The 26,869-nt window shown below is 43.1% G+C and overlaps 1 protein-coding gene across 3 annotated transcripts in view; it reads left to right on the top strand.

Moving 5' to 3' along the window:
- The window catches only part of ATP8A1 (ATPase phospholipid transporting 8A1), a 3,191,789-nt gene that overhangs the window by 407,887 nt on the left and 2,757,033 nt on the right, over positions 1-26,869 (top strand). For all 3 annotated transcript variants that reach the window (XM_044061519.1, XM_044061518.1, XM_044061517.1), the window contains exon 2: positions 2,892-3,006. In XM_044061519.1, the coding sequence (XP_043917454.1) occupies positions 2,892-3,006 (115 nt within the window). The remainder of the gene's footprint in view (positions 1-2,891; positions 3,007-26,869) is intronic.

The raw sequence follows: 26,869 nt of genomic DNA, 5'->3' as shown, positions 1-26,869 counted from the left end.
CACATATGTGGGTGTGTATTGTGTAGTTGTGGGTGGTGGTTGAGGTATAGGGATTGTGTTGACAACCTTCTCAGTGCCAGATATACTGGCTTGTGAGGGAGAGAGCATAGACTCTAGGTTCTTAATGTAATTGCATCTCTCACAAATTGTGTTCGTAGGTGGTAGTAGTAGATGGTTGTCCGTGTACATGTGGCAGTTGCCACACTGTCTCAGGATGCCCATATCAACCAGGCTGGCAGGAGAAATCATAGGAAATTTTCCATCCATATTTGTCAGAATCTGAGGGAGAGAGGGCAGGGAGAGCTAAGGGATTAGGCCTAAAGCCCAAGTGCGTAATCCAAAACTAAGAGGCTTAGAATAACACAATTTAAACAGGCTAAAAACTAGTAGTAGTATTTATTTTTATTTTTTATTTAACATTTGTTAACCAGGAAAGTCCAGCTTGGAACTAAGCCAATTTTCAGCGGAGGCCCGAGGAGAAACGCTCAAGATGTATGTCTTTGTAACTAGTAAATGCAGCAGAAAAGATGCAATTGAACACTTTAGAGAACAAGTAGCAGAAAAAGCAAAATGGAGTAATAGTGTAGGAGGAAGAAACACAAATACTGTAAAAACAGCTGAATAAAATGTTTTAGTAAAGTAGAAAGGTGGAATAGAAGATAATCCAAGGTTAAGAAACTAAGAATCTGTTTAAAAAACAAGATTAGCCAACATTCCTTTAATTGACAGAGCAATTAAACATGCCTTACTCTGCTCATCTTCTACTTGCGAAGGAACATTATGCTTTTTATGTAATGAAAATCTGTAAATTCTGGCTATGTAATATCTGGGTTTTGTCCTGTTTGGAAGATTCTGCTCTGATGTTTATCAGATTTGTCTCTTGTATTCATCTGTAGGCTTAAAGTAAAAAAAAAATACTTGCCATTATTTTCAACATAGAAGCAGTGTGTGCCACAGTAGTTGATTGTAGAATATTACACAAGGACATCCAGCACTTACTCACATTTTTAGATTATATAATCTTGAGTATGAGAAAAAACTGAAATATTCATCAGAAGCCCAGGGAAGTGGGGGTGCATCCGTTACATGGATCAAAAAGTTGGAAAAAGGTGTGATGCATCACAGAGCATCCAAAACCAGTGATTTCTGAGGGCCTAGTAACCCCAAGACCCTTCCATGATTTAGTTATTTCCTATAACCGAAAATAAAATAATATACCTGTGTGTGTGTGTGTGTGTGTGTGTATATATATATATATATATATATATATATATATATATATATATATATATGTATGTATATGTGCACACTTACTCTGATTGTAGACTGCAGGAAAAAACAGATGTGATACACACATGTATCTGGCATAATTTTTAAGGTAATTTTGTTGGCGTGTCATCAGCATTTAAATAAACTCTTGGTGATGTCATTTACAATTAATTTATACCCTTCGTTTGTTACCAGATTTACTAAAATTCCTCTAAACCTACCATACTATAGCAATACTTGCTAAAAATAAAATTAAAAAAAGCAATCTAAACATTTACATGCTCTGCAAAAGTAGCAGAAGACAGACACACAAACAGCCATAGCATTACTATAGCCATCTAAAACTGCTCCTAAATAAAACATGCGAAGATCTGCTTTGTGTAATTATTTGAAACATCTTGTATTCTTAGATTAGGGAATTAAATCAGTCATGTATATATATTTGTCTAATTTTATTATATGTATAGGTGTGTGTTTCTGATTAAGGCAAGCTAAAGCCATAAACCTCTTGTAGTGGAGGTCATGGGTTATATGTAAATGACCCCTTGAGGACATGCCAGTGTTTCAGCTACATGGCTTCTGAATGTTGTGACTTTTATAATAAATGTATTTTGTGTTATATATAATACAGTGACTGGCCATTAACATTCCAAAAGGTGCATGCTGATTGGTCAGCCCAACCCAATGGTGTGCCCATTGTAAATCTATGCTACAAAAAATTTATGCTGTGATTGCTTTGTTTTATTTAAAAAAAAAAGACAAAAACTGGAAACTTCAAAATAAGGAGAGAGATGGGACAGACAAAAATAAAAGGATAATCAGGTACATTGTGCAAAACTAGAGAAACATACCTGATTATACTTTTATTTTCTGTGTCCTGTCTCTCCCGTACATTGAGAGTCTCCCAGTTTCTTCGACCTCCTGAAAAAACTACAGCAACCATGGGTAAATCCTCACTATACTACACCCACGTCTTCGGTTATTGCTATGATATATGTTGACTTAGATGTCCAAGAGTAGGAGATCATTGGTGTCTTATACTTTAGGGTAATCATGTTATAAATTGCAAAGCCATAATTGAGATATGCAGCTGTGGACTCAAGTTGAATACATCACTGATACTAGCACTGAGTACTGATACATTTTAAAAAAACTGCATTCAGGCTGAAGATTGATGTGATCTAAGATACTAGAAATGTGTATATAGAAAGTTTATGCCTATAGTCAGTGACATGAGTTTAGCCATTTTCTAGGAAGAATTAATAGTTATATTATGGAGGAAATTCTTTGCCATTACAAGGTCTTGTAATTTATACAACTAATCTTTTAGTAAAAGTAATAGAGGATTATGATCAGGCCATTACTTATAACCACCATGTGTGTTTGAAACATGTATGTCAAGAAATCTGCCTCGAGAGAAGAGCAAAGGGTTGAAGAAGGACCTCTTTAGCATCAGCAAATGTGGTAGCCAGTGTATTTGTTATTTTGAGATAGCAGCCTCAGAATACCAACAAAAGTGAAAATGTTTTACACTGTCGTATCAGAATGTAATCAGCCATAAAATGACATAAATACTTTTGTTTTGTGGTGACACTAATTCTTTTATAATTTTTTGTTCACAGGATATGAGAAGACAGAAGAAGCATCAGAGAAAACATCCTTAGCCGACCGAGATGAAGTGAGAACAATATTCCTCAATCAGCCCCAACTAATTAAGTTTTGTAGTAACCATGTCAGGTAACATAAGCTTTATTTGCTAAACTATTTTACTTATGTTAGTAATATATCACATTTATTTATTTACTTATTCATTCATTCATTCATTCATTCACTCATTCCTTCATTCATTTATGCATTCATTTGCATTTATGATTCTTAGGTTGATGTGTTTCAAGTCCCAAAAAGCATCACTTTGTTTACTGTGCATAAGGAAATGTATATATAAACCACTTGGAAAAAAAAAAAAAAGGTTCTATATCAAAAGATCGAAGTTTCAAAACTTCAAATCTGATATGGTCGACACCATATGATCGAAGTCTTGAAACTTTGAATCTTTTAACAGAGATCTCCATACAGCACGGAAAGGGAAGATTTCCCTTTTCTGCACTGTAGTGCGATCTCGGAGTTAGTATATTTAAGTAGGGGGGTGTGGGGGTTGCAGGGGGCTTGTCCCCCTGCTTTGAGCGTTTAAATGTTTTGTTTTTGTAGGTTGCTGTGCTTTATTACATTTTCAATGTTTCAACACTTCGATTATATGGTGTCAACCATTTTAGATTCGAAGTTTTGAAACTTCGATAATGTAATATAGACCAAAAAAATATATACGTATATAAACCACAAAGGTGACCTGAAAAATATTTTACAAAAACCTATTGCTGAGGTGATATACAAAATAGACTTATTTTCAGTCACCTCTCTGGTTTAAATACATGAGGAAAATGTGCCTTACTTACTCATTTCTTGATACTTCTTTGACTAAGGCTCTGAATTCACAAATTAAGTATGCTGATTAGTGGAAATATTTTTCATTTTCACCAGAAAGGGTACTGTATAAATAAAAACATTTCTGTCCCTCCCGTAAGAAATGATGCACCACTGACCAAATTGCCTCAATTTGAAGCATTTCCCCATTTCGTATGAAGCTGAACGCAAGCAAAACTGGATCAAATCAAGAAAATGTACAATGAAGTGTTTAAATTACTGCACTTTATGTAAAAGTGAGCAGTTGGGATGCTGTTACTGCTGATCTTATAGTTCCCACACTACTAGCAGGTGCACACCAACATGTTGGTTGGAGCACTCCTTTGTTTTCTCATGCTCATTTCTGTCTCATCCATTTTGTTTTCTTTAATAACCAGCTATTTTTGATATAGTAAAATGAGGTCTGTTCAAAGACTGTAGATGTAGTGAACTGTGATACAGGAACTTAGTGATGCTTCTTTAAACTGCTGTTCTAGCCTTTTCCCAGGTTAGTTTGTTTACATATACGTGTGTGTGATAAACTGGTACTGACTGATTTCTACTTTTGCAGCTTGCTGGCAGCTCCGCTGCCTCACAAGTACAAGCATGGCTATTCATACACTGTTGTTTGTAATAGAGACTTGTTACTTTTATGTTTTGTGGTAGCTTCAGTTTTTGAAGGTGATATAAACTAGGAAATTGGCTGGCATAAAGTAACTTACAGATGTTCTTCGTCTCACATTGCTGCAGTCATAACCTGTGGGTAGTCCGCTGTCCTTGGTCGGCCCGAATACCAAAGAGCTAGTCTGGCGTCTGTCATTGTCGCTCAGAGCTGACGTCAGTATGTAGTAGTACTTAAGCGCATGACCGACGCCATATCCTCAGTCTTTCTTGCCGCGTGATCCGAAGCAGAAGCAGCGTTTGCAAGTGCCGTTCGGCGTTCTGAAATTTTCATTTATCGAGTTTCAGACCGAAGACCAAGTTGGGCTAAGTACCCCGTTGGGGAAATTTTTGTCTTTTCTTGCCTCAGTTATCCGGATGTCAGAAAAAGTTAATAATTGCATTTCTTGTGGGAAACAGATACCTCATAGGGATTATCATTCTTTCTGTATTCCTTGCTTAGGGCCTGAGCACGACGTGGTCGGGTGTCGCTTTTGTGCTAGATTTAATAAGCGCACCATTAAATGGAGATTAGATTGTGCCAGGCTTGTTTTCGTGGCGGTGTAATTATAACATGCCGTCGGATCCTCCGACGCCCGCTACCGCTAAAAAGCGTAAAGACAAATCTTTGAGGTCTAAACCAGATGAGTCGTCCGTTACGGACGCCGGTTCTACAGAACCTACGGTTGAATCTGTGGATCCTGCAGAGGGTTCGGCTGAATCCCAGGGGGAACCTTTACTTTTGCAGGAGTTGGCCTCTCAGGAGGTAGGCCAGGCTGAGGGTGCTTCTCAGGTGTCTGTGGTTCCATCCTTACAAAAGGTTATTAGGCCTTCTACTTCAGTGGCTAAAGGCCATGCTCAGGCCAAACCTGGTCTTGTTGGCCCTGGTCATAGTTCTTGCTCTCCAGCCCCTGTTCCTAAAAAGCATATGTTGAAAATGGCAGAGGACTTGATTACTTTGATCAGGGGTTCTATGCCCCCCCCAGAGAAGAGGCCTAGGGTGGAGGTAGATTTAGAGGGAATGGATCATTCTTCAGACTACTCTGATTCCTCAGCTGAAGAAATTCAGGATTTCCCTTCCTATTCAGATTCAGATGCAGAGGACTCCTGTCCTTCTGCTTCCCCTCCAGAGGATTTTTCTTTTTCTGAGACCTTACATTCCATGAGGGAACATTTCAAGTGGGAAGGTCAGGATTTTTCAGATTCTCGGAAAAGGCTTAGGGAATTTTTGTTTTTGCCTCAGCATAGGCCCTTGGCTATTCCTCCTGTCTTAGATGTTGTTCAGGATGTTTTCTCTGAATCTTCCCTTAATCCTGATTCTTTGCCTCCTGCCCCGGTTAAGCCAGACAGATATTACAGAGTTCCAGAAGCTCATAAGTATTTGTACAGGAGTCCTAGAGCTGATCCGGAAACTATTATTCAAGGTCCGAAGGGTGTTAGGGCTTCTGTGGCTAAGAATCCAGTTCCTTTGGATAAAGATTCCAGAGCGTTAGATAGGTGGGGGAAAAAAGTGTACACCTCCTCTACGTTAGCTATGAGGGCTTTGAATTGCCAATTTCATATGCTGAAGTATCAGAACTTTTTGTTAGGCCAATTGAAATCTAAGGTGGATGCTTTATCTGAGGGTATAGAGTGTAAGGAGCTCCAGGAGTTGGTTCATGCATCAGATCAAGTTGGCAAACATTCTTTGCAGTGTGGTTTCGATGCTCTTCAGGCTTCTTCCAGGGTGGCGGCTACAGGTTCAGTTATTCGTAGACACGCCTGGCTTAAAGATCAAAATTTGTCAGAGCATGTTAAAGCTTGGATTTTGGATGCTCCTCTTCAATCTGAAGTACTTTTTGGTCCTCCTGTGGAATCAGTTTTGAAAAAGATGGAAGATAAGGCTAAGTCTATGCAGACGGTCAAGGATTTTCTGCAGGTGCAGCCCCCTAAGTTTAGTAGGAATTGGCCTGCTAGAGGATGGTCTTATCCTTCTTCAGACTATCAGTCTAAGGGCAGGTCTAGACGTGGTAGAGGCAGGGCTCACGCTCAGGGTTCTTTCAGACCTAGGACTTGGAGTTCTCCTGCTCAGTCTTCTGGTGAGGGCAGGGGTCAGCCCTTTCGTAAACAGACCCAATGACCTGTATCTTCAGCTGCCAGACCCTTCTTTACTGGCAGCTCCTCTAGGAGGAAAGTTGGGACTTTTCAAACAAAATTGGCATTTGGTCACCCAGGACAAATGGGTGTTGGATATAATAAATCGAGGTTACAAGTTTTATTTTCACACTTTTCCTCCTTTCCAAGGCATGCCGGATGTGCCTCCCCAGCAACGGCTGGAGGCTCAGGAACAAATTTCTTTGCTTTTCAAGATGGGGGCAATTCAGGTGGTCCCTCCGTCAGAAATAGGCCTAGGATTTTATTCCCGTCTATTCCTAGTGCCAAAGAAAGGAAGCACTTGGAGGCCGATTCTGGATTTGTCCATTCTCAATACCTACCTAGACATTCCAAAGTTCAAGATGTTAACATTGCAACAACTTCTGCCTATGCTAGGCAAAGATCACTGGATGGTAACCCTGGATCTCAAAGAGGCCTATCTTCACATCCCTATCAGGCCCAGCTGCAGGAGATTCCTGAGATTTCGGGCTGGTACTTCTCATTATCAGTTCTCTGCATTGCCCTTTGGTTTATCTACTGCGCCCAGGGTATTCACAAAAGTTCTGGCTCCTGTAATTGCTTTCTTCAGACAGAGAGGAATACAAATTTATCCTTATCTGGACGATTGCCTGATTCTTGCTCAAGACAAAGACAAGTTACTTCAACATCTACAGTATGTAATGGCAGTTTTAAGGTGCCTAGGGTATTCTGTGAACGAAATAAAGTCCAGTCTAGTGCCCTCTCAGGACATGTGCTTTCTGGGTGTGAGACTGAACACAACTTCTCAGATGGCATTTCTGACCTCGGACAAACAAAGGACTCTTCATCTATACTTCCAGCAGTTATCAGTAATGTCCAGGCTGACTGCAAGGACAGTCCTTCAAGCCTTGGGGTTCATGGCATCTTGCATTCTAGTACTTCGCAATGCCAAACTGCACATGATGAAGCTACAATGGTATCTCAAAAGTGTGTGGACTCAACACTGCCACGATTTAGACACTGTCATTCGGATTATACCGTGCATCCAGAAGGAATTCTTGTGGTGGGCTCAGGAATGTCACCTAAACAAGGGACTCTCTGTGGCCTGACCAGAGGCGAGTCAGATCCTAACGACGGATGCCTCGGACTTGGCTTGGGGAGCACACTTCAATGGGAAATGGATACAAGACATGTGGCCTCCCAAACTACTACATTTGCATATCAACATGAAGGAAATGTTAGCAGTCCAATTTGCTTTGATGGCCTTCAAGGACCTACTTCAGCCAGGACAGGTGTTGATTCAGACAGACAACACAACAGTCATGTGGTACATCAACAAGCAGGGGGGAACTCATTCTTACCCTCTGTGCAGACAAGCAATGATTTTGTGGGAGACTGCTCTGAGTTTGCAAATCAGTCTTCAAGCACGATTTCTGCCAGGAGCACAGAACTCCCTAGCAGATGTATTGAGCAGGCAAATTGTAGATCCCCACGAGTGGAAACTGGATCCTCAGGTATTCAAACAATTGACCGTGGCTTGGGGAACTCCAGACATAGATCTGTTCGCTTCTCCACTGAATTTTCAACTGCCAAAATTTTGCACAAAGATGTTCCACCCAAATGCTTGGAAAGTGGATGCTCTATCTTTCAGTTGGAACAACCTTCACGTCTATGTTTACCCCCCTCTGCCTCTTCTTCCCAAGGTACTCTTGAAAGTCAGGCGGGACAAGCCTTGCATGATTCTAATAGCACCAGATTGGCCACGTCAGCATTGGTATCCTCTGCTGAGGAGTTTAATTCAGGAGCCTCCTTGGCCTTTGCCTCAGATTCCTCATTTGTTGTCCCAGTCAAACAATCATTTTCTCAATGTCAGGGTGCAGTCCCTGCACCTAACAGCCTGGCGTATTCTGTTTTAGAGCCAGGGGGGTCTCAGCTTCCTCAGCAAGTTTTAAATGTCATTTTGGAAGCCAGGCGGCCTAGTACTCGAAAAGTTTATGCTGATAAATGGAAGAGATTTTTTCTTTGGAGCACAGCAAAGGGCTTTGATGTTTCAGTACCTAATTTGAGTTTTGCACTACAGTATCTTACTGAATTACTGGACAAGGGTTTGTCATTCTCTTCTGTGAAGGTTCATGCTGCAGCCATTTCTGCTCACTATAATTGTGACCCTCCTTTATTTTCTCACCCTTTGTTCTAACAATTTCTTAGAGGGGCAAAAAATATAAGACCCCCACGTAGAGCTCCTACTCCTTCCTGGGATCTCAATTTTGTGTTGGAGAAGCTTACTTTACCTCCTTTTGAACCTGCAGCTACGTCCGAGTTGAAGTTTTTGTCTTGGAAGACTGCTTTTTTGTTGGCCATTACTTCTTCTGGAAGGGTATCTGAATTGCAGGCACTCATGGCAGTTGAACCCTTTCTGATATTCCATAAGGATAGAGTTTCTTTGCGCACTAATCCTACTTTTATGCCTAAAGTGATTTCTAATGTGGCCTTGAACCAGTCTATTCATTTGCCTACTTTTATGCTGATCCCCAAAATAAGGGGGAAAAAGTCTTGCATTCTTTGGATATCCACAGGCAGTTACGTTACTATTTGAGCAGAACTAAGGAGTTCAGACAGACTCAACAGTTATTTGTTTCTTTTGCTTTGGGTTCACAAGGGAAAACTGTTTCAAAACAGACTATTTCAAAGTGGATTGGTCAATGTATTGCTTTTTGTTATTCTCATCATGGGAAGAATGTTCCTGCTGGGATCAGACCTCATTCTACTAGGGCTACTGCCACATCTACTGCTTTTTTGAGGGGTGTAGCTACTAAGGATATTTTGGAGGCAGCTACTTGGAGTTCAGTACACACTTTCACTAAGCATTACCATCTCCCTCTTTATTCCAAGTCCAGGGCTGGGTTTGCCACTGCAGTTTTACAGGGCATGTTAGCAGCTCCTAATGCCATTTAGTTTGCCAGCCTCCCTTTTCCTTTGCTTTGGGATTCTGCCCACAGGTTATGACTGCAGCAATGTGAGACGAAGAACATAGTACAGTTTTGTACCTACCATAAATGTAGATGTTCGAGGATCTACATTGCTGCAGTCCTATTTTCCCTCCCTCCTTCCCCTCTATAGTTTGGGGTTGCTGTGTTTCTTTTTGGGGATACTCTTTATTTCCACACTGGTGGTTGTTGGGTGTTTACTATTTTGGCTCTGGCCTTTCGTTTCTAGGCCTTCTGACATCTGGGGCAAGAAAGACTGAGGATATGGCGTCGGTCATGCGCTTACTACTACGTACTGACGTCAGCTCTGAGCGACAATGACCGACGCCAGACTAGCTCTTTGGTATTCGGGCCGACCGAGGACAGCGGACTACCCACAGGTTATGACTGCAGCAATGTAGATCCTCGAACATCTACATTTATGGTAGGTACAAAACTGTACTTTTTGCACACTAACAGTGATAAAAGTACTCTCCTTCACTTCATTGTGTATACACCTGCTCATCCCATACACGGCCCTGGTAAGGTTAACTATAGCTAGTTTTCCTTTCCTTCAGACTGAGGTTAAGTTCCTGTGTCTTTCATTTTGTATGTATTGTGTGTACCAGTTAATATAAATTTGTTATGCCACATTCAGTGCTTTCTTGTGCACTCACAACAGATAGTGTAAAATTGTGTTTTTACTAGCAGCAAGGTCACTGCCAATGTTGGACTTTTTAACAGCCACTGTAGTGATCTTTGCTCTCCACAAAATTTCATGTGTAAAATCAATGTGTTCTGCTGTTTTATCAGTACTGTTTAGGTACCAAAGAATGAGTCTGTTCCCTGTGAATCCTGGGCCTTATATCTTGGCCCAAACTGTATATGGTGGCTCAGTCAGCCATGTCAAGTAATATAGAGTCATATATCAAGGTGCTATCTAAATGGGATTGTGGAATAAAATCCATTTACCATTTCCTAAGTTTTTGTCCTACATTCTCACATTCTTTGGATTTCCAGTAGTTAACATACCAAGATTTGCTTTGTTTGATGCCATCCTAGAAACTGCTGACCTTCAGAATTGCCAGCTGGTAACTGGCTTTTTCTTTTACCAAAGCTCAGATGAGATGTCTCCCATTCCCTTTATTTATATAAGTTTCCCCTGATAGCATACTGCTATTTCGAAACCACAATGTGCAGGCAGCGATATGTACTGATAGAATTGTCATGATTTGACTTTAGTTTAAGATCAGTCAGCAATTTCTGTGCACTTTCCTGCTCCCTGTAGTAACCAGAATTATGTTAAGCATCTGTGTTATCAGTAAATATATAATATGAAGCATTTACAGTAATGAAGCCCTACTGATGGGTGTGGTCAACACTCTGCACTATATGCTGATCATCATGCTAGCAGGGTCCCATTGGGTTTAGCCGGTACTCTAGTGGTACGGACGTATTGAATTATGTAGGATTTGGGGGGGTTGCATGTGTGCTGTCTGCATAGGCTATAGTGCTTACATAGTTGAGCAAATCGCGTATGTGAACTTTCCCCATTGATTACTCTTTATGAATTATTGAGGGATATAATCACTGATGTACTAGATAACTGTCCTGCTTCACTGTCTATAACTTTGAATAGTACCCAGTCTTTTTTTAGCCAATAACCCTGACCTTTAACTGTTGTATTAATTGTGTCTAGCAGACTTTATTAACTACTGCGGCCATCTTTAATCTTATAGAGCATTTCAGAAATGTTCTGCTAATCAGTTTCTTCACTTTCTCTGACATACAAAATGCAGTCTGGTAGACTGCCCCCTGTACTACTGATGGACAGAGGCAGCTCCTAAATGCTTTATCCCATGCATGGGTTCCCTGAAATTCTCTACGGTATGATTCTATTTACTCTCATTAGGGATAATATATAAATGTGATAGTGTTCAATCTCGCCGTTTGTTCTTACACATGGGTTCGGAGCCGATCCTCGGCTCCTTGTCGGCTGCTTGCAAGCTCTGCATCGAGAAGAAGCTCAAGACAACCTAATACCCACAATCCCCCTCTGCCTTTACCTCAGATCTAGTTTGCCGCTGCTGCGTTCGCATCGCTGGGATCTAGCTCGAGCAACTTGAGATAAGATATAACTTTAATTTTGTTATATTTTAGAAAAATTTGTTCTAAAAGTACCTTTTGGTTGACATAGTGTATGTGTGTGTAGGTAGAATTTCTCGGTACCGTTAAGTTTATTTAACTGGTTAGAGTTTTTCGGGGCCTACCACCCCTTACTTAAATTTGACAACCGGACTGACATATACATCGGATTCGACTTTTTTCTATTGGATTTGTCTCTTATACTGGACTTGACTTTTTCTCTTACCTGCAAGATGTCTGAGAAAATTAAATCAGGCTTTAAACGTTGCCAGTGTGGCCAAAAAATGTCAGTTACTGACAACCATAGTTCCTGTGTCTACTGCCTTGGCCCTCTCCACTTACAAGAGGACTGTTCAATTTGTCACTCTTTTAGTGGGAGGGTCATGACAGATAGGCGCAGGAAACTCATGGACAGGGGGTTATTAAAACCTTCCTTTCAGGAGGCTCTGGATGCTTCAGACCAGGCATCCAAATCCTCGAAGGAATCAAAGACGTCGGAGCCCAAGTCATCGGCTCCGAGCTCTTCAGTAAAGTTAGATCACCGGTTCCACAGACTTGGGCCGAGTGTTCAACTGGTGTCAGTTCCTGAGCCTCGAGTCTTGGAACCGGTGATGGAGCTCCCTCCCTCGACTGTGTTGAGCTGGGCTCCTGTTCTTGTTCCTTCGACCCGTTCTTCTTCTAAGCTCTCCGATGTCGATGTGGATCGTGTGGTGCAGAAGTTATTGGAGCATTCGGCCCTATCCAAACTTATTTCAGTTTCCACCCAGTTGGTGTCGAAACTTGAAGGCCTCCCATTGTCTCCATCCATTCCTCCTCCGAGACCTGTCCAGTCTTTGGAGCCGGAAGAGGTTGATCTTCTGATTGTGGAGCCCTCGGGTCCAGAACCGTCCTTTTCTCGGTCTGTTCCTCTCACCTCGACTCGTCGGACCGGTACGAGTCTCGAGCCGACGATCTGTCCTTGGTTCCGGGGCCGAGAGTCGAACCGGCGTTTCGGTTCGACTCTTCCCTCGGGGCCTCGGCGCGGATCGATTCGGCTCCGTCCTCGGGTCGATGCCTTCGGTGCCTGTTTGGGATTCTTCCCATTTCTTGAACCGGGAGATTCTTGACTCGGGACCCGGGGCTTCGATCTAATGAGGAAGGTGTTGCCTACCCAGACAACCACATCAGTAGAAGCAACCTCTCCTCCCCATAAAGGGCCGTTATCCTCCTCTGCACCCACGGCCACATCCAAGCGTCGAGCACCGGTGTCTCAGCCACCCCTGGAGGTGCCCCTCTTCCTCGGAGGCTTCTTGGATGCTCCCCACGAAGAAGTCCCTAGGAAAAGATTGTGTAAGAGGAGACACTTAGATTCTCCACAAGAATCCTTGACATCCGATACTGACTTAGATGAGTCAGAAGGGTCCCTAAGTCACCTTCAGAAGATGTCTCTTTTCTGACATATTGGAGATCCTGAAACAGAGAGGTGACTGGCAGTCCCTCCCCTTCTGAGGATGAGTCAGTCTTGCTGAAGGCATTGGTGCTCGCCCTTCCTCCTCCTGGGTCACTCCGCCCTTGATGAATTAATGGAACTTATTGCTCGAAGGCGTGGAGGCTCCTGACACAGTGGAACCAGTCCCAAGGAAACCCAATAAGTATATCACTGCACCCCAGGACAAGACTTACTTGACAAAAGGAGTTCCAGTGGGCGCTATGGTGGTGGCAGCCACGAAAAGGAGATGTCGGAATCTTCCTCATCTGTCCATCCCCTAATAAAGATTCTAGGACTATGGACAGGTATGGGAAGCGCATTTTTAGTTCAGCGGCTTTTCCATGCGATCCCTGAACTATTTGACCCACTTTACACGACTACAGAGGGATCTAGTCAAAGAGTTGGGAGATACCCTCCAGGGTACTACAGATGCTGCTGTCTCAGAGAAAGTGACAGCGCAACTTAATACCCTTACATCCATTGTGAACTCGTCCATGAGGCTGATCTCTTACGCAGCCGAAGGTTCGAGTAGGGCAGCAGCTTCAGCGATTGCTCTCCGCAGACAATCCTGGATGCGCTTATGTTCATTTGCGGAAGCCTTCAAGTCTTCCTTTACTAACGCCCCATTTGACGGTGCCACTCTTTTTGGCCCCATAGTAAAGGAGACCCTTACCCGGTGTGAGCAGGAGGGAAAGATTCTGTCTGCTGTCGGAGTCCGTTTTTCCACCCCAACCAGACCATACCCCAAAGGGCAACGTGGTGGAAAAATGTGGTTTCGAAAACCCCAAGGATCTTTCCCAGGCACACAGGGTGATGCCCCTTCTAGAGGCAGAGGAGGGGGCAGAGGTGGAAGACGCCGCCCTGGCGGCAGAGTGGGACCGCAGAATCAAGGTGACAGGGATACACTTCCAGCACTCCTGAGAGGAGGCCCGACTGTCCTGCTCTGGAGGCAGTCGGGGGTCGCTTAGCTTTATACCCTCAGGCCTGGCAAAACATAACTACAGACAAGTGGGTAAAAAGCGTGGTTACCAGAGGTTACAATATACCTTTTCTATCCCATCCCATTCCAAAGAAAAGACTCCCAGATGTACCGCCCCATCTGTGAGAGCCAGCAGCTATAGAAATTTCAAAGCTGCTAGAAAAAGAGTCATCCAACCAGTCCCAGCGGACCAGAAAGGATTCGGACTTACTCAAGGTTTTTTTAGTTCCAAAGAAAACAGGGGACTGGAGGCCCATTCTGGACCTAAGCGACCTCAATACCTTCGTCAAGAAAGAAAAGTTCCGAATGGTCACGCTTCAATCGATCCTTCCATTCTTACAGAAGGACGACTGGATGTGCTCAATAGATCTGAAGGATGCATACTACCACATCAAAATGGCCAGGGCATCCAGAGATCATTTGCGCTTCCAGCTGGGTGCCAGTCATTTTCAGTTTCGAGCCCTGCCCTTTGGTCTGACCTCAGCCCCCAGGGTCTTCAAATGCATGGCAGTGGTAGCGTCTCACTTGAGACGCCAAGGATTCCAGGTGTTTCCGTATCTGGACGACTGGCTCCTTTCTGCCACCACCCAGCGTCAACTAGTACAGGCCAGAGACTATACTCTTCAGCTGTGTATTCATCTAGGAATTTCCGTAAACTTCGGAAAATCCTTACTACAGCCATCACAGAGTATCTTATTCATAGGAGCGGAATTAAATACACATCAGTTAATTCTAAGACTTCCTCCAGAAAGGATACTTTCACTTCAGACTCACATACGTCTTCTTCTCTTGTCCAGGAAATCCCCAGCAAAACTGGTACTGAAGGTTTTGGGACTCAAGTCAGCTTCTCTTATTGCAATACCCTTGGGAAGACTGCACATGAGAGTCCTACAATGGCTACTGTTTGCACAATGGTCGTTCCAACAACTACCTCTAACACACGAGATTCTTATAATGAACACATGCAAAACACAGCTAAACTGGTGGCTTCAGACGTGCAACCTTTCCAAGGGGAGACCATTTGTGCTACGCCTACAGTTACGGTGTCCACGGACGCTTCCCTGATAGGGTGGGGGGGCATCTTTCAGGGACAGACAGTCCAAGGCGAATGGACCAATTTAGAGTACAATCTGCACATCAATGTTCTAGAGTTGAGGGCAGTGTTTCTAGCATTGCAACACTTTGCTCCCCTTCTTCCTCTGGGAACTATTGCAGTTCAGACGGACAACATGTCGGTAGTCTGGTACATAAACAAGCAAGGGGGAACCAAGTCCTATCAGCTATGCAGAGAGGTCATGAGAATCTGGCAATGGGCGGAGTCCACGGGTCGCTTTCTGATAGCAACGCACATCCCGGGGTCATCCAACGTCATAGCCGACAGGCTGAGCAAAGCAATTCTGTTACCGCACGAGTGGTCCCTAAAACACTCAGTTGCGAAAAAGATTTTTCGCACGTGGGGCCAGCCTTCCTGCGATCTGTTTGCGTCTCCAATGAACGCCAAATGCAGGAGCTACTTTGCCCTATTACCCCTCCAGGGAAGTCCCCAGGGACGCACTGATTCACGATTGGCCCCGGGACTCCTGTGCATTTCCTCCCTTCCCCCTGATATCAAAGTTTCTCCAGAAAGCCAAAAACCTACACAGGACAATAATCCTCATTGCCCCATTCTGGCCTCGTCAAATTTGGTTCCCCTTCCTCATGACACACTGCATTCGGGGACCCTGGATCCTGGACCCAGAGCCAGATCTATTGACTCACTCGTCAGGGGCTCCTCACCCCTCGCTCTTGTCCCTCCATCTAGCAGCTTGGCTGCTCCAATTCCCAACTTAGCCAGATCTGATCTCCTTTCGCCTGCAGTTCAGAATATATTAGTGGCTTCTCATAAAGCTTCCACTACTGAAACATATACTAGTAAATGGAAGCGCTTTGTATTCTGGGCGAATACACAGCAAGTGGACCCTATTATAGCTCCTTTGAATAAAATATTAGAGTTTTTAACAGACTTGTTCCATCAGGGTGCTTCTCCTGCCACATTAAGAGTTCAATTGGCTGCCATTTCTAATTTCCATGTGGAAGAATGTGGGGCTCCTGTTATGGCCCACAGACTTTGTAAAGCCTTTTAAAGGGGCTTTTCATATTAGACCACCAATTAGATCTCCGTCACCTTGGAGTCTAAACTTATTGTTATCTAAGTTAATGCTGCCCCCCTTTGAACCAGCCTCCTCTTGCCCATTGAAATTTTTGTCATGGAAGACTCTCTTTTTGGTAGCCATTACATCCGCTAGGCGAGTATCTGAACTTCAAGCTCTCTCCATTAAGCACCCTTATTTGATCTTTCACTCTGACAGAGTTTCTCTTCGCACTAATTCATCCTTCCTTCCTAAAGTTTGCTCTATTAATAATATTAATCAGTCCATTGAATTACCCACTTTCTTCAAGAATCACTCCAATAAAATGGAGTATATGTTGCACAAATTAGATGTTCACAGACAGCTAAGGTTTTACTTGGATAGAACAAAAGATCACAGAAAAACTGATCAACTTTTTGTAGCCTTTGCTGATAACAGGAAAGGAGTAGCGGTTACCAAAAGAACTCTTTCTAAGTGGTTAACTGATTGTATCATCTATGTCTATGATTCTTCAAATCAAACTCTTTTGCACAAACCCAAATGACATTCCACAAGGTCAGTGTCTACATCCCTGGCTCATGCAGCCGCCTACCACTAGGCGCTATTTGTGCGGCTGCTACTTGGTCTAAGCCACATACATTCATTTCTCATTATAAGGTAGACAAGGTTTCTAGGGACAGGGCAACCTTTGGTTCCACTGTGCTCAAGAACGTCCTTCCGTGAGTTCCTCAGGAACAAGGAGCTAGGGACGCTACCCATGTGTAAGAACAAACGGCGAGATTGAACACTATCACATATAGAAGTTATGTCCTTACCATAACGTTCCATGTGGAGTGTTCATCTCGCCTTTGTTCTTACATTCCCACCCTCCCGCCCTTAGGAAGAACGTTCAGTTTGGTGCCTGGCCTGGGGCATTCTGCTTCTGCATTGCAGTTGTTATGTATATAGTTGACATGTATATATATGTGTATATGTGTATGTATATATATATATATATATATATATATATATATAGACTCTTAGTTCTGTGCATATGTGATATAAGCATGAGTGTGCTCTCTCTGACTACTGGTTTGCTTGCAAACTAGATCTGAGGTAAAGGCAGAGGGGGATTGTGGGTATTAGGTTGTCTCGAGCTTCTTCTCGATGCAGAGCTTGCAAGCGACCGGAGCCGAGGATCGGCTCCGAACCCATGTGTAAGAACAAAGGCGAGATGAACACTCCACATGGAACGTTATGGTAAGGACATAACTTCTATTTATCGACCGTAGGATGGGTAAGGCCAATCTCTAACCAAATGAGATAGGTTAATGCGAGCACAAAAAAGGAAACTGGCTAGACATAAATGGCCAACAAGGGCAGCTAGCCTAGCACTTGCCTATGAACCAAAATGTTTTCTCTGCTACATTGTAAGTAACATGATGCTTACATTGCTGCTTGCACATACTAATTGCTTAAGCACATTTTCTGCATCTGTTGCTGAATGGAAAGTAAAAAGAAGTCTTCCTATGCACCCAGTCTATTACACCTACGTAGTGCATTGTCCCTTCAGGTTGTTCATACTCCTTAAAGAAATATTGCGAAAGATGGATACCATGTTAAAATATATCTAGACAATAGTTGCATAAAATTTGTGCTGAAGATAGCCCGAGTGCTTACTCATCTCGCCTTAATAATCACGCAAAAGATCTCACAATATTTACTGTTCAAGCAGCACACCTTGAATATATCATAACAAACATTTCTAATCATTTGTCTTTGACATGCGCTTTTGTCATAGATAGAAAACAAAAACTTCTTCCCAGGAAATCTAAATAATTAAACTGGATTAAAAAAAGTTTTCATGAGTCAAATGCAGGTCTCCAGGATAATAAACCATATGGCTTTTAGACAATTTAATATTAAATATTCATGAGATTTGTTGCTTGCTCCTTAATACAGGCTTAATTGAAAAATGATTATTGAGGCCAGATGGATGCTAAGATTGAAAATGTTTTCCATATCTATGTATATAGTTTAGCAATTTTTGAAACTTACCACCTTATTAAAATCACCACTTTTTTTGATTATTTGAAAAAGTGGAGTCATGCTTGCATGCTTCTTCTTTTTTTGTGTTAACTCAGTTCATTAAACATTTGTTTCTTGAACCAATGATCTGATGCCCTTTTCATTCATTCATCAACTGATGGGTTCACTCGGCCGCTTCTACCAGATCATTGCATCCAAGAACTCTCGAGCTCCTCCATTTACCCACAATGCCCTACCAACCTAACAAACCTCAGATCTCATTTGCTGCTATCAGTTTCAGACATGGATTCCACTGCTCTTGAGTGTATTGGAGTTTTTGTAGCCTGTTTTTTGGGAGACATGCCTGCAGGATGCTTTTATATGATTTTGCGGAGCCATTTAAGTCTACATCAATGTGCCTTTTGATGGATCTTCCCTGTTAAGCCTCAAGGTAAAAGACACACTCTGCAGATGTGAACACGAGGGAAAGACCCTGTCTGTTGTGAATATATGTTTTTCAATCCATCATAGACCTTACTCAAGGAATCAGAGAGGAGGTAGGAAAATGTTGTTTAAAGAATCCCGGTGTCCTTTTCAAGATTCATGTGGAGACAGTTCCCCCAGGGACAGAGGGGGGAGCATGAATTGAAGATGCTGTCCTCATAGCGGAGGTGGCTTGGAGAAGCAGGGCTTTAGGGATTCCATCTTGGATAAGCCCTATCAGTGCTCCTGAAGGAAGGCCTGCCTGCTTCCTTCTGGAGGCAGTCGGGGAACGATTGTGTCTGCACCAAGAAAGCCTGGCTATCTATTTCAGTTGATTTCTGGGAGCAGAGAATCATATCCAGAGGTTATACTATACCATTTTCTATATTCTGTCCCATCAATGTGAAGAAAATGCCTGATGTTACACCCAGTCAGAGAGAAGCACTGTTTCTAGGAATAAAGAAGCTGCTAGAAAAAAAAAAGTAATCCAAGAGGTCCCTCAGACCAGAGAGGATCCAGAACTTACTCAAGATTCTTCTTGATGCCAAAAAAGACAGGGGACTTGAGACTAGATGTTCATTGTGTTTCACTGTTGCAGTCATTACATTTGGGTAATCAGCCGGCAGGTTGCCCTTAGTCGGCCTGATTAACAAAGTCTTGGGTCCTGCGTCGGTTGCTGTCCCTTCTTCCATGACGTCAGGTCGTCAGGGGTATAAAACATGCAGCTGACGTCATTACATCAGTCTTTCTTGCCGTGCGGTGCCTGAAGCAGAAGCAGTTCGCAAGTACCGGTCGGCCAACTCCTGAAATTTTCGTTTTAAAAGTTTCAGAACCAAAGTCTTCAACTAAAAGCTAAGTACCCCGTTGGGGAAACTTTTTCTTGCTCCTTACTGATGTCAGTAAAAGTTAATAATTGTATTTTTTGTGGGAAGCAAATACCTCATAAGAATTTTCATTTGCACTGTATTCCTTGCCTAGGCCCTGACCACGATGTACCTTGCTGTTGGTTTTGTGCTTTATTTAATTAGCGCACTATCCGTCGTCAGTACATTTTTACTTCTAAATATTTCGGTTCTTGGTTTAATTATCCAGAAATGACGTCAGTTAGCCATCCGACTACCGGAATACTGAAAAAATGCAAAAAAAAAAAAGACAGAGACAGGCCATTGAGGTCCAAAACTGCTGACGACGCTTCTCCTAAGCCAGTCGCCAGTTCGCTGGTACTCAGTGAGGCACTTTCGCAGCCACTGATACCCGCTACTTCTGATTCGCAGGCCTCTACTGAGACCCATTCAGAGTCCGGTATGCCGTGAGATGCTTTACATATGGAACCCGTAGGTATCTCTACCTTGGATGAGTCCGGAGCCGCTGAGCAGGCACCGGCTTCTAAGGGTGCATTCAGGCCTACAGACTTGCATATTAAACAGACTCCAACTTCAGTGCAAAGGCCTAAATCTCAATCTGTGTCTAAAAAACCGACGCCCAGGCCACATGTTCAGGCCCCTATGCCTAATAAACAAATGATCAAAATGGCTGAAGATTTAATTACTCTAATCAGGGGTAGTCACCCCCCCCTCCAAGAGGCCTAGGATTGAAATTGACTATGAATCTTCTGAACAGGACTCTGTTTCTTCTGACTCTTCTAATGATCTGGATTTGTCCATTCCTACTTATGAGGACTCTGATGCAGAGGATTCCATTCCCTCTGCTTCTCTGCCTGAGGATTTCTCTTTTGGGGAAACTTTACATACCTTAAGGGAGCATTTCCACTGGGAAAGTCAGGATTTCTCTGAATCCAAAAAGAGGCTTAGGGATTTCCTTCTTCTTCCTCAGCATAGGCCTTTGGTTATACCTCCTGTACTAGAAATTGTTGATAATGTGTTTTCGGAATCCAGTATGGCCCCTGATTCCCTGCCTCCAGCCCCTAGCAAACCAGACAGGTACTACAGGGTTCCTGAGTCCCACAAATTCCTTTTCAAAAGTCCTGTTGCGGATAGATGGGGTAAAAAGGTTTATACTTCTGCAACCTTAGCAATCAGGACTTTAAACTGTCAATTCCATATGCTAAAATATGAACAGCATATCATGGGACTGCTTAAACAGAAAATGATGTTGATTTCTGACTGTGTGGAGAATAAAGATTTGTAGGATGTTCTTCGTGTTTCACTGTTGCAGTCATTACATTTGAGTAATCTGTTGGCAGTTTGCCCTCAGTCCGCCTGAATTCCAAAGTCTTGGGTCCTGCATTGGTTGCTGTCTTCTCTTGCATGATGTCAGGTCGTCAGGGGTATAAAACATACGGCCGACGCCATTTTCTTTAGTCTTTCTTGCTGCGCGGTGCCCGAAGCAGAAGCATTTCGCAAGTGCCGGTCGGCCGACTACTGAAATATTTGAGTTTGAGTTTCAGAACCAAAGTCTTAACTAAAGCTAAATACCCCGTTGGGGAAACTTTTTTTCTTGCTTTTTACCGATGTCAGAAAAAGTTAATAATTGCATTACTTGTGGGAAGCAAATACCTCATAAGAATTTCCATTTATACTGTATTCCTTGCCTAGGCCCTGATCACAACGTGCCTGGCTGTCGGTTTTGTGCTAGATTTAACCAACGCACTATTAAGCGTCGGTATATTTTTGTATCAAAGTATTTTGGAAACAGATTTAACTACCCAGAAATGTTGTCGGATAGCAATCCGACTACCGGAGTACATAAAAAACACAAAGTAAAGGACAGAGAAAGGCAGTCGAGATCCAAAACTAACGACGAAGCTTCTCCTAAGCCAGTCGCCGGTTCGTCGGTACTCAGTGAGGTACTTTCGCAGCCTCTGATGCCCGCTACTTTCGAGTCGCAGGCCTCTACCGACACCCATGTGGAGTCCGACATGCCGCAAGATACTCAAGGTGTTGGACCGACGGATGTATCTCCCTCGGATGGGTCCAGAGCCGCTGAGCAGGCACCGGCTTCTGAGGGTGTATTCAGACCTCAACATTTGTATATCAAACCAATGACAGCTGCAAAACCAAAGACAAAAGCCACTTCTAAAACTAAAAAACCGACGCATGAGCCACGTGCACAGGCCGCTATGCCTAAAATCAAAATGGCTAAAGACCTTATTACCTTGATCAGGGGTACCCATCCCCCTCCAGATAAGAGGTCTAGGCAAGACACTGATTATGAATCTTCAGATCAGGTTTCTATTTCTTCTGATTCCTCTTCTGATCAGGAATTATCTGTACCTCCCTATGAGGATTCTGATGCTGAGGAGTCTATTCCATCTGCATCTCCTCCTGAGGACTATTCATTTGGAGAAACCTTGCATACTTGGAGGGAGCATTTTCACTGGGAGAGTCAAGACTTCTCAGAATCAAAAAAGAGGCTCAGGGATTTCCTCCTTCTCCCTCAGCACAAGCCTTTAGCCATTCCCCTTGTTTTAGATATTGTGGATGATGTGTTTTCGGAGTCAAGTTTGACCCCTGATTCCTTACTGCCGGCTCCCAGTAAGCCTGACAGATATTATAGGGTCCCTGACTCACATAAATATTTATTTAGAAACCCTGCTGCTGATCCTGAAACTATTTCACAGGGCCCAAAGGGAGTTAAGGCCTCAACAGCTAAAAATCCTACCTCCTCTGACAGAGATTCAAGGGCACTGGACAGATGGGGAAAAAAGTTTTATACATCTGCAACCTTGGCAATCGGGGCCTTAAACTGTCAATTTCATATGCTTAAGTACCAACAACATGTTATGGGATTCCTGAAACAGAAAATGATGTTGATTTCAGAATGTGCAGAAAATAAAGAATTGCAGGAATTATTGCATGCAGCTGAACAAGTTGGAAAGCATACTTTGCAATGTGGTTTTGATTCTTTAGAGGCCTCCTGCAGGGCCGCAGTTACTGAATCTGTGATTAGGAGGCATGCCTGGTTAAAGGAACAAAATTTGCCTGACCATGTTAAAGCTAAATTGTTAGATACACCTTTACAGCATGATTCTGTGTTTGGTATTAAGGCAGAAGAGGTTTTAAAGAAAATGGAAGACAAAGCTAAGTCTATGCAAACTGTTAAAGACTTCTTGCACGTGCAGCCACCAAGATTCAGTAGACCCTGGCCTACAAAAAACTGGTCCTTTCCTGTGTCAGAGCTCAAAGGGGCAAATCCAGATGCTCTAAGGGTTCGAGATACCAGGTGCAAGACTCTTATAGGTCAAAGCAATGGGGTGCATCCACCTCCAAATCTAGAGGAGATAAAGCGCAAACCTACAGAAAGCAATCCCAATGACTTCCCTCTGCCTACACCAAGCACTTATCTTTTGACAGCATCCATAGGGGGAAGTTAGCACTTTTTGCTCAAATTGGCAGTTAATAACCCAGGACAAGTGGGTACTAAACATCGTATCACAGGGATGCAGATTCCATTTCCACACTCTGCCAATGGCAAATGGTTGGCCAGATCTGCCAAAAAATCAATGGTCAGAGGAAACAGGTTACGTCACTCATGGATATGAGGGCCATTCAGACAGTACCAGAACAGGAAAAGGACAAGGGTTTTACTCAAGACTGTTCTTGGTACCAGGAAAAGACTAGGCCTGGCGGCCAATACTGGATTTATCGATTTTGAACACATACCTGGACATTCCAAAATTCAAAATGCTGACTTTGCAGCAGCTTCTGCCCATGCTGGGCAAGAATGCTTGGCTGGTGACTTTATACCTAAAAGAGGCATACCTGCATGTCCCAATAAGACAATCGTGCAGAAGATACCTCGACACCTGGCTTTTGTGAAAAGGCTTCTAACATGCCTGGGGTACACAATAAATGAAAAGAAATCACAACTGGTACCCTCTCAAAAGATAACATTCCTGGGTGCAAGCTTGAATACAACTGCCCAGATGGCTTACCTCACACCAGACAAACAAAGGCAACTGACTACTTACTTCAAACTGATGGCAACAAAAGCACAGTTGTCTGCAAGACAAATTCTGCGGGCTGTGGGCTTCATGGCATCCTGCATCCCACTAATTCCATATCCAAGACTGCATATGAGGAAACTTCAATGGTACCTAAAAGGTTTATGGAGTCAACATTCACACAGCCTGGAAACAATGATTCCGCTCATTCCCTACCTGCAACAGGTGTTTCTATGGTGGGCAAAGGCCTGTCACCAAAACATAGGACTACCCCCTGCCAGCCAAACCTTAACAACAGATGCATCAGATTATGCCTGGGGGGCTCACATGGCAGGAAAATGCATTCAGGGCATGTGGGCACCAAAACAAATGCATCTACATATCAACCAGAAAGAGATGCTAGCTGTTCAGAATGCCCTAACAGCCTTCAATGACTTACTTCATCAAGGATACCTACTGATAAAGACGGCCAACACCACAGTCATGAGGTATATAAGCAAGCAAGGGGACACACACTCATACCCCCTTTGCAGATTAGCCGTGGCACTGTGGGACACAGCTTTGACCTACCAAATACATCTTCAAGCTCAATTCCTGCCAGGAAAACAAAACACTCTGGCAGACGATTTAAGCAGAAACCTTATGTATCCTCACGAGTGGAAACTAAATCCACAAGTATTCAGCATGATAACAGAGAAATGGGGGAGCCCAGACATAGATCTATTTGCCTCTCTCAAAATTATCAGTTGAAAAGATTCTGCACAAGGACTTATCACAGACAAGCATGGAAAGTGGATGCCCTATACTTCAGTTGGAAAAACCTATCAGTTTACGCCTTCCTCCTCTGCCTCTTCTACCCAAGATCCTCCTAAAAGTCAGACAAGAGAAGCCAAAGATGATATTAATTGCCCCGGACTGGCCCCGCCAATACTGGTACCCAATCCTAAGGAACTTGTCTCAATACCCAGCTTGGACCTTGCCTCAAAGACCACAGCTACTGTCCCAGCAAAACAATCAGATCCTGCACAATCAACTACAGACTCTGAATCTGGCAGCATGGCTAATCATGTAATCATACAAACGACACCTCTCAGGAAGGCTGTGATGGATGTCATTTTGAAAGCCAGAAGGCCTAGTACTAGAAAATCTTATGCTGACAAATGGAAGAGATTCTGTGCTTGGAATCAAGCACAAAGAACTGATACAGCAGAACCACATATTCCTCGGATATTACAATACTTGACTGAGATGCTTGACAAAGGCCTATCTTTCTCATCAATCAAAATCAATGCCTCTGCCATTTCGGCACATTACAGTACAGAGCCACCAATCTTTTCTCATCCTTTAATAAAGCAGTATCTTAGAGAAGCCAAAAATTTAAGGCCTCCTAGATCACCACCATTACCTGCATGTGACCTCAATTATGTGTTGGAAAAGCTCACCCTGCCTCCATTTGAACCAACTGCTACTGCTGATATAAAGTTCTTATCATGGAAAACAGCTCTGCTACTAGCAATTACTTCAGCAAGAAGAGTTTCAGAGCTAAAGGCCCTCATGGCTATAGTGCCTTTTATCATATTTTACCCAGACAGGGTATCTCTGAGGACAAATCCTACTTTTATGCCTAAGGTGGTTTCCAGTGAGGCTCTTAATCAAACAATTAATCTGCCAACTTTTTATCCAAATCCGCAGAACAAAGGGAAGAGAATTCTGCATTCCTTGGACATACACAGGCAGCTAAGATTCTACTTGAGCAGGACTAAAGCTCTAAGAAAAACTGAGCAATTACTAGTGTCATATGCTGCAGGATCAGAAGGAAAGGCTATTTCAAAGCAGACAATTTCAAAGTGGATAAGCCACTGCATCCGTTTCTGCTACTTACACCATGGTAAACCTGTGCCCAAGGGCATTAGGTCTCATTCCACCAGAGCTGCAGCTACTTCAGCAGCCTTTCTCAGGGGAGTACCAACCAAAGACATTCTAGAGGCTGCTACTTGGAGTTCTGTTCACACCTTTACAAAGCATTACCATTTGCCTCTTTACTCTAAGTCTAGGGCAGGCTTTGCCACTGCAGTGCTGCAGGGCCTTATGGCTGCACCTAATGCTATTTAGCTCCAGCCTCCCAACCATAGCTTTGGGATTCTACCCAAATGTAATGACTGCAACAGTGAAACACGTAGAACATAGTACAGTTGTGTACAATTACCATAAATGTAGATGTTCGAGTGTATTCACTGTTGCAGTCCAGGTTACCCTCCCACCATCCCCCTGTCATTCTAAAGTTTATCTTTCCTTCTCTATCTTTTACAACCTGTGTGGTGTATTTGCTTGTAGATGAAGGTAAACTTTATATTGATGCATGTATATATATTTATACAATATTGCTACCTGACATCGGGGGCAAGAAAAACTAAAGAAAATGGCGTCGGCTGCATGTTTTATACCCCTGACGACCTGACATCATGGAAGAGAAGACAGCAACCAACGCAGGACCCAAGACTTTGGAATTTAGGCCGACTGAGGGCAACCTGCCAGCAGATTACCCAAATGTAATGACTGCAACAGTGAATACACTTGAACATCTACATTTATGGTAAGTGTACACAACTGTACTATTTATTGCATTCAGCTGAACAAATTGGCAAACATACTTTGCAATGTGGTTTTGATGCTTTAGAGGCCTCTTGCAGGGCTGCTGTTACTGGATCTGTGCTTAGAAAGCATGCTTGTCTTAAGGAGCAATCTCTGCCTGATCATGTTAAAGCAAAACTTTTGGATGCTTCTTTACAACAGGACTGCCTGTTTGGCAATAAGGCTGAAGAAGTTCTAAAAAAGATGGAAGATAAAGCTAAATCTATGCAAACTGTGAAAGATTTCTTACAGGTAAAACCTCCTAGATTTAGTAGGCATTGGCCTACTAAGAACTGGTCCTTTCCAGCTCCTTCCATAGCCACTACAGCCAAACCCATATATTCCAAAAGCACCAAGTTTCAGTCCCAAGGGATTTTCAGAACTAAGCAATGGGGTGCTTCCTCTTCCAAATCTGGAAACAACAAGGCACCACCCTATGGTAAACAGTCTCAATGACTTCCCTTTAAAATTACCAAGCACTTACCTCTTAGCCCTCCCTTTAGGTGGAAAACTGGCTCTTCATTCAAGAAACTGAAATCTTATAACCCAGGACAAATGGGTTTTAAATATAGTGTCCCAGGGATACAGATTTCATTTCCACACGCTGCCAACACCAAATGGGTGGCCAGACCTACCCCCAAATCAGTGGGCAGAGGC

This window comes from Protopterus annectens, chromosome 2.part0, assembly GCF_019279795.1.
Source record: "Protopterus annectens isolate FY-2018-M chromosome 2.part0, PAN1.0, whole genome shotgun sequence".
Lineage (NCBI taxonomy): Eukaryota > Metazoa > Chordata > Ceratodontiformes > Protopteridae > Protopterus > Protopterus annectens.
This window is presented reverse-complemented; position numbering and strand designations above follow the sequence as displayed.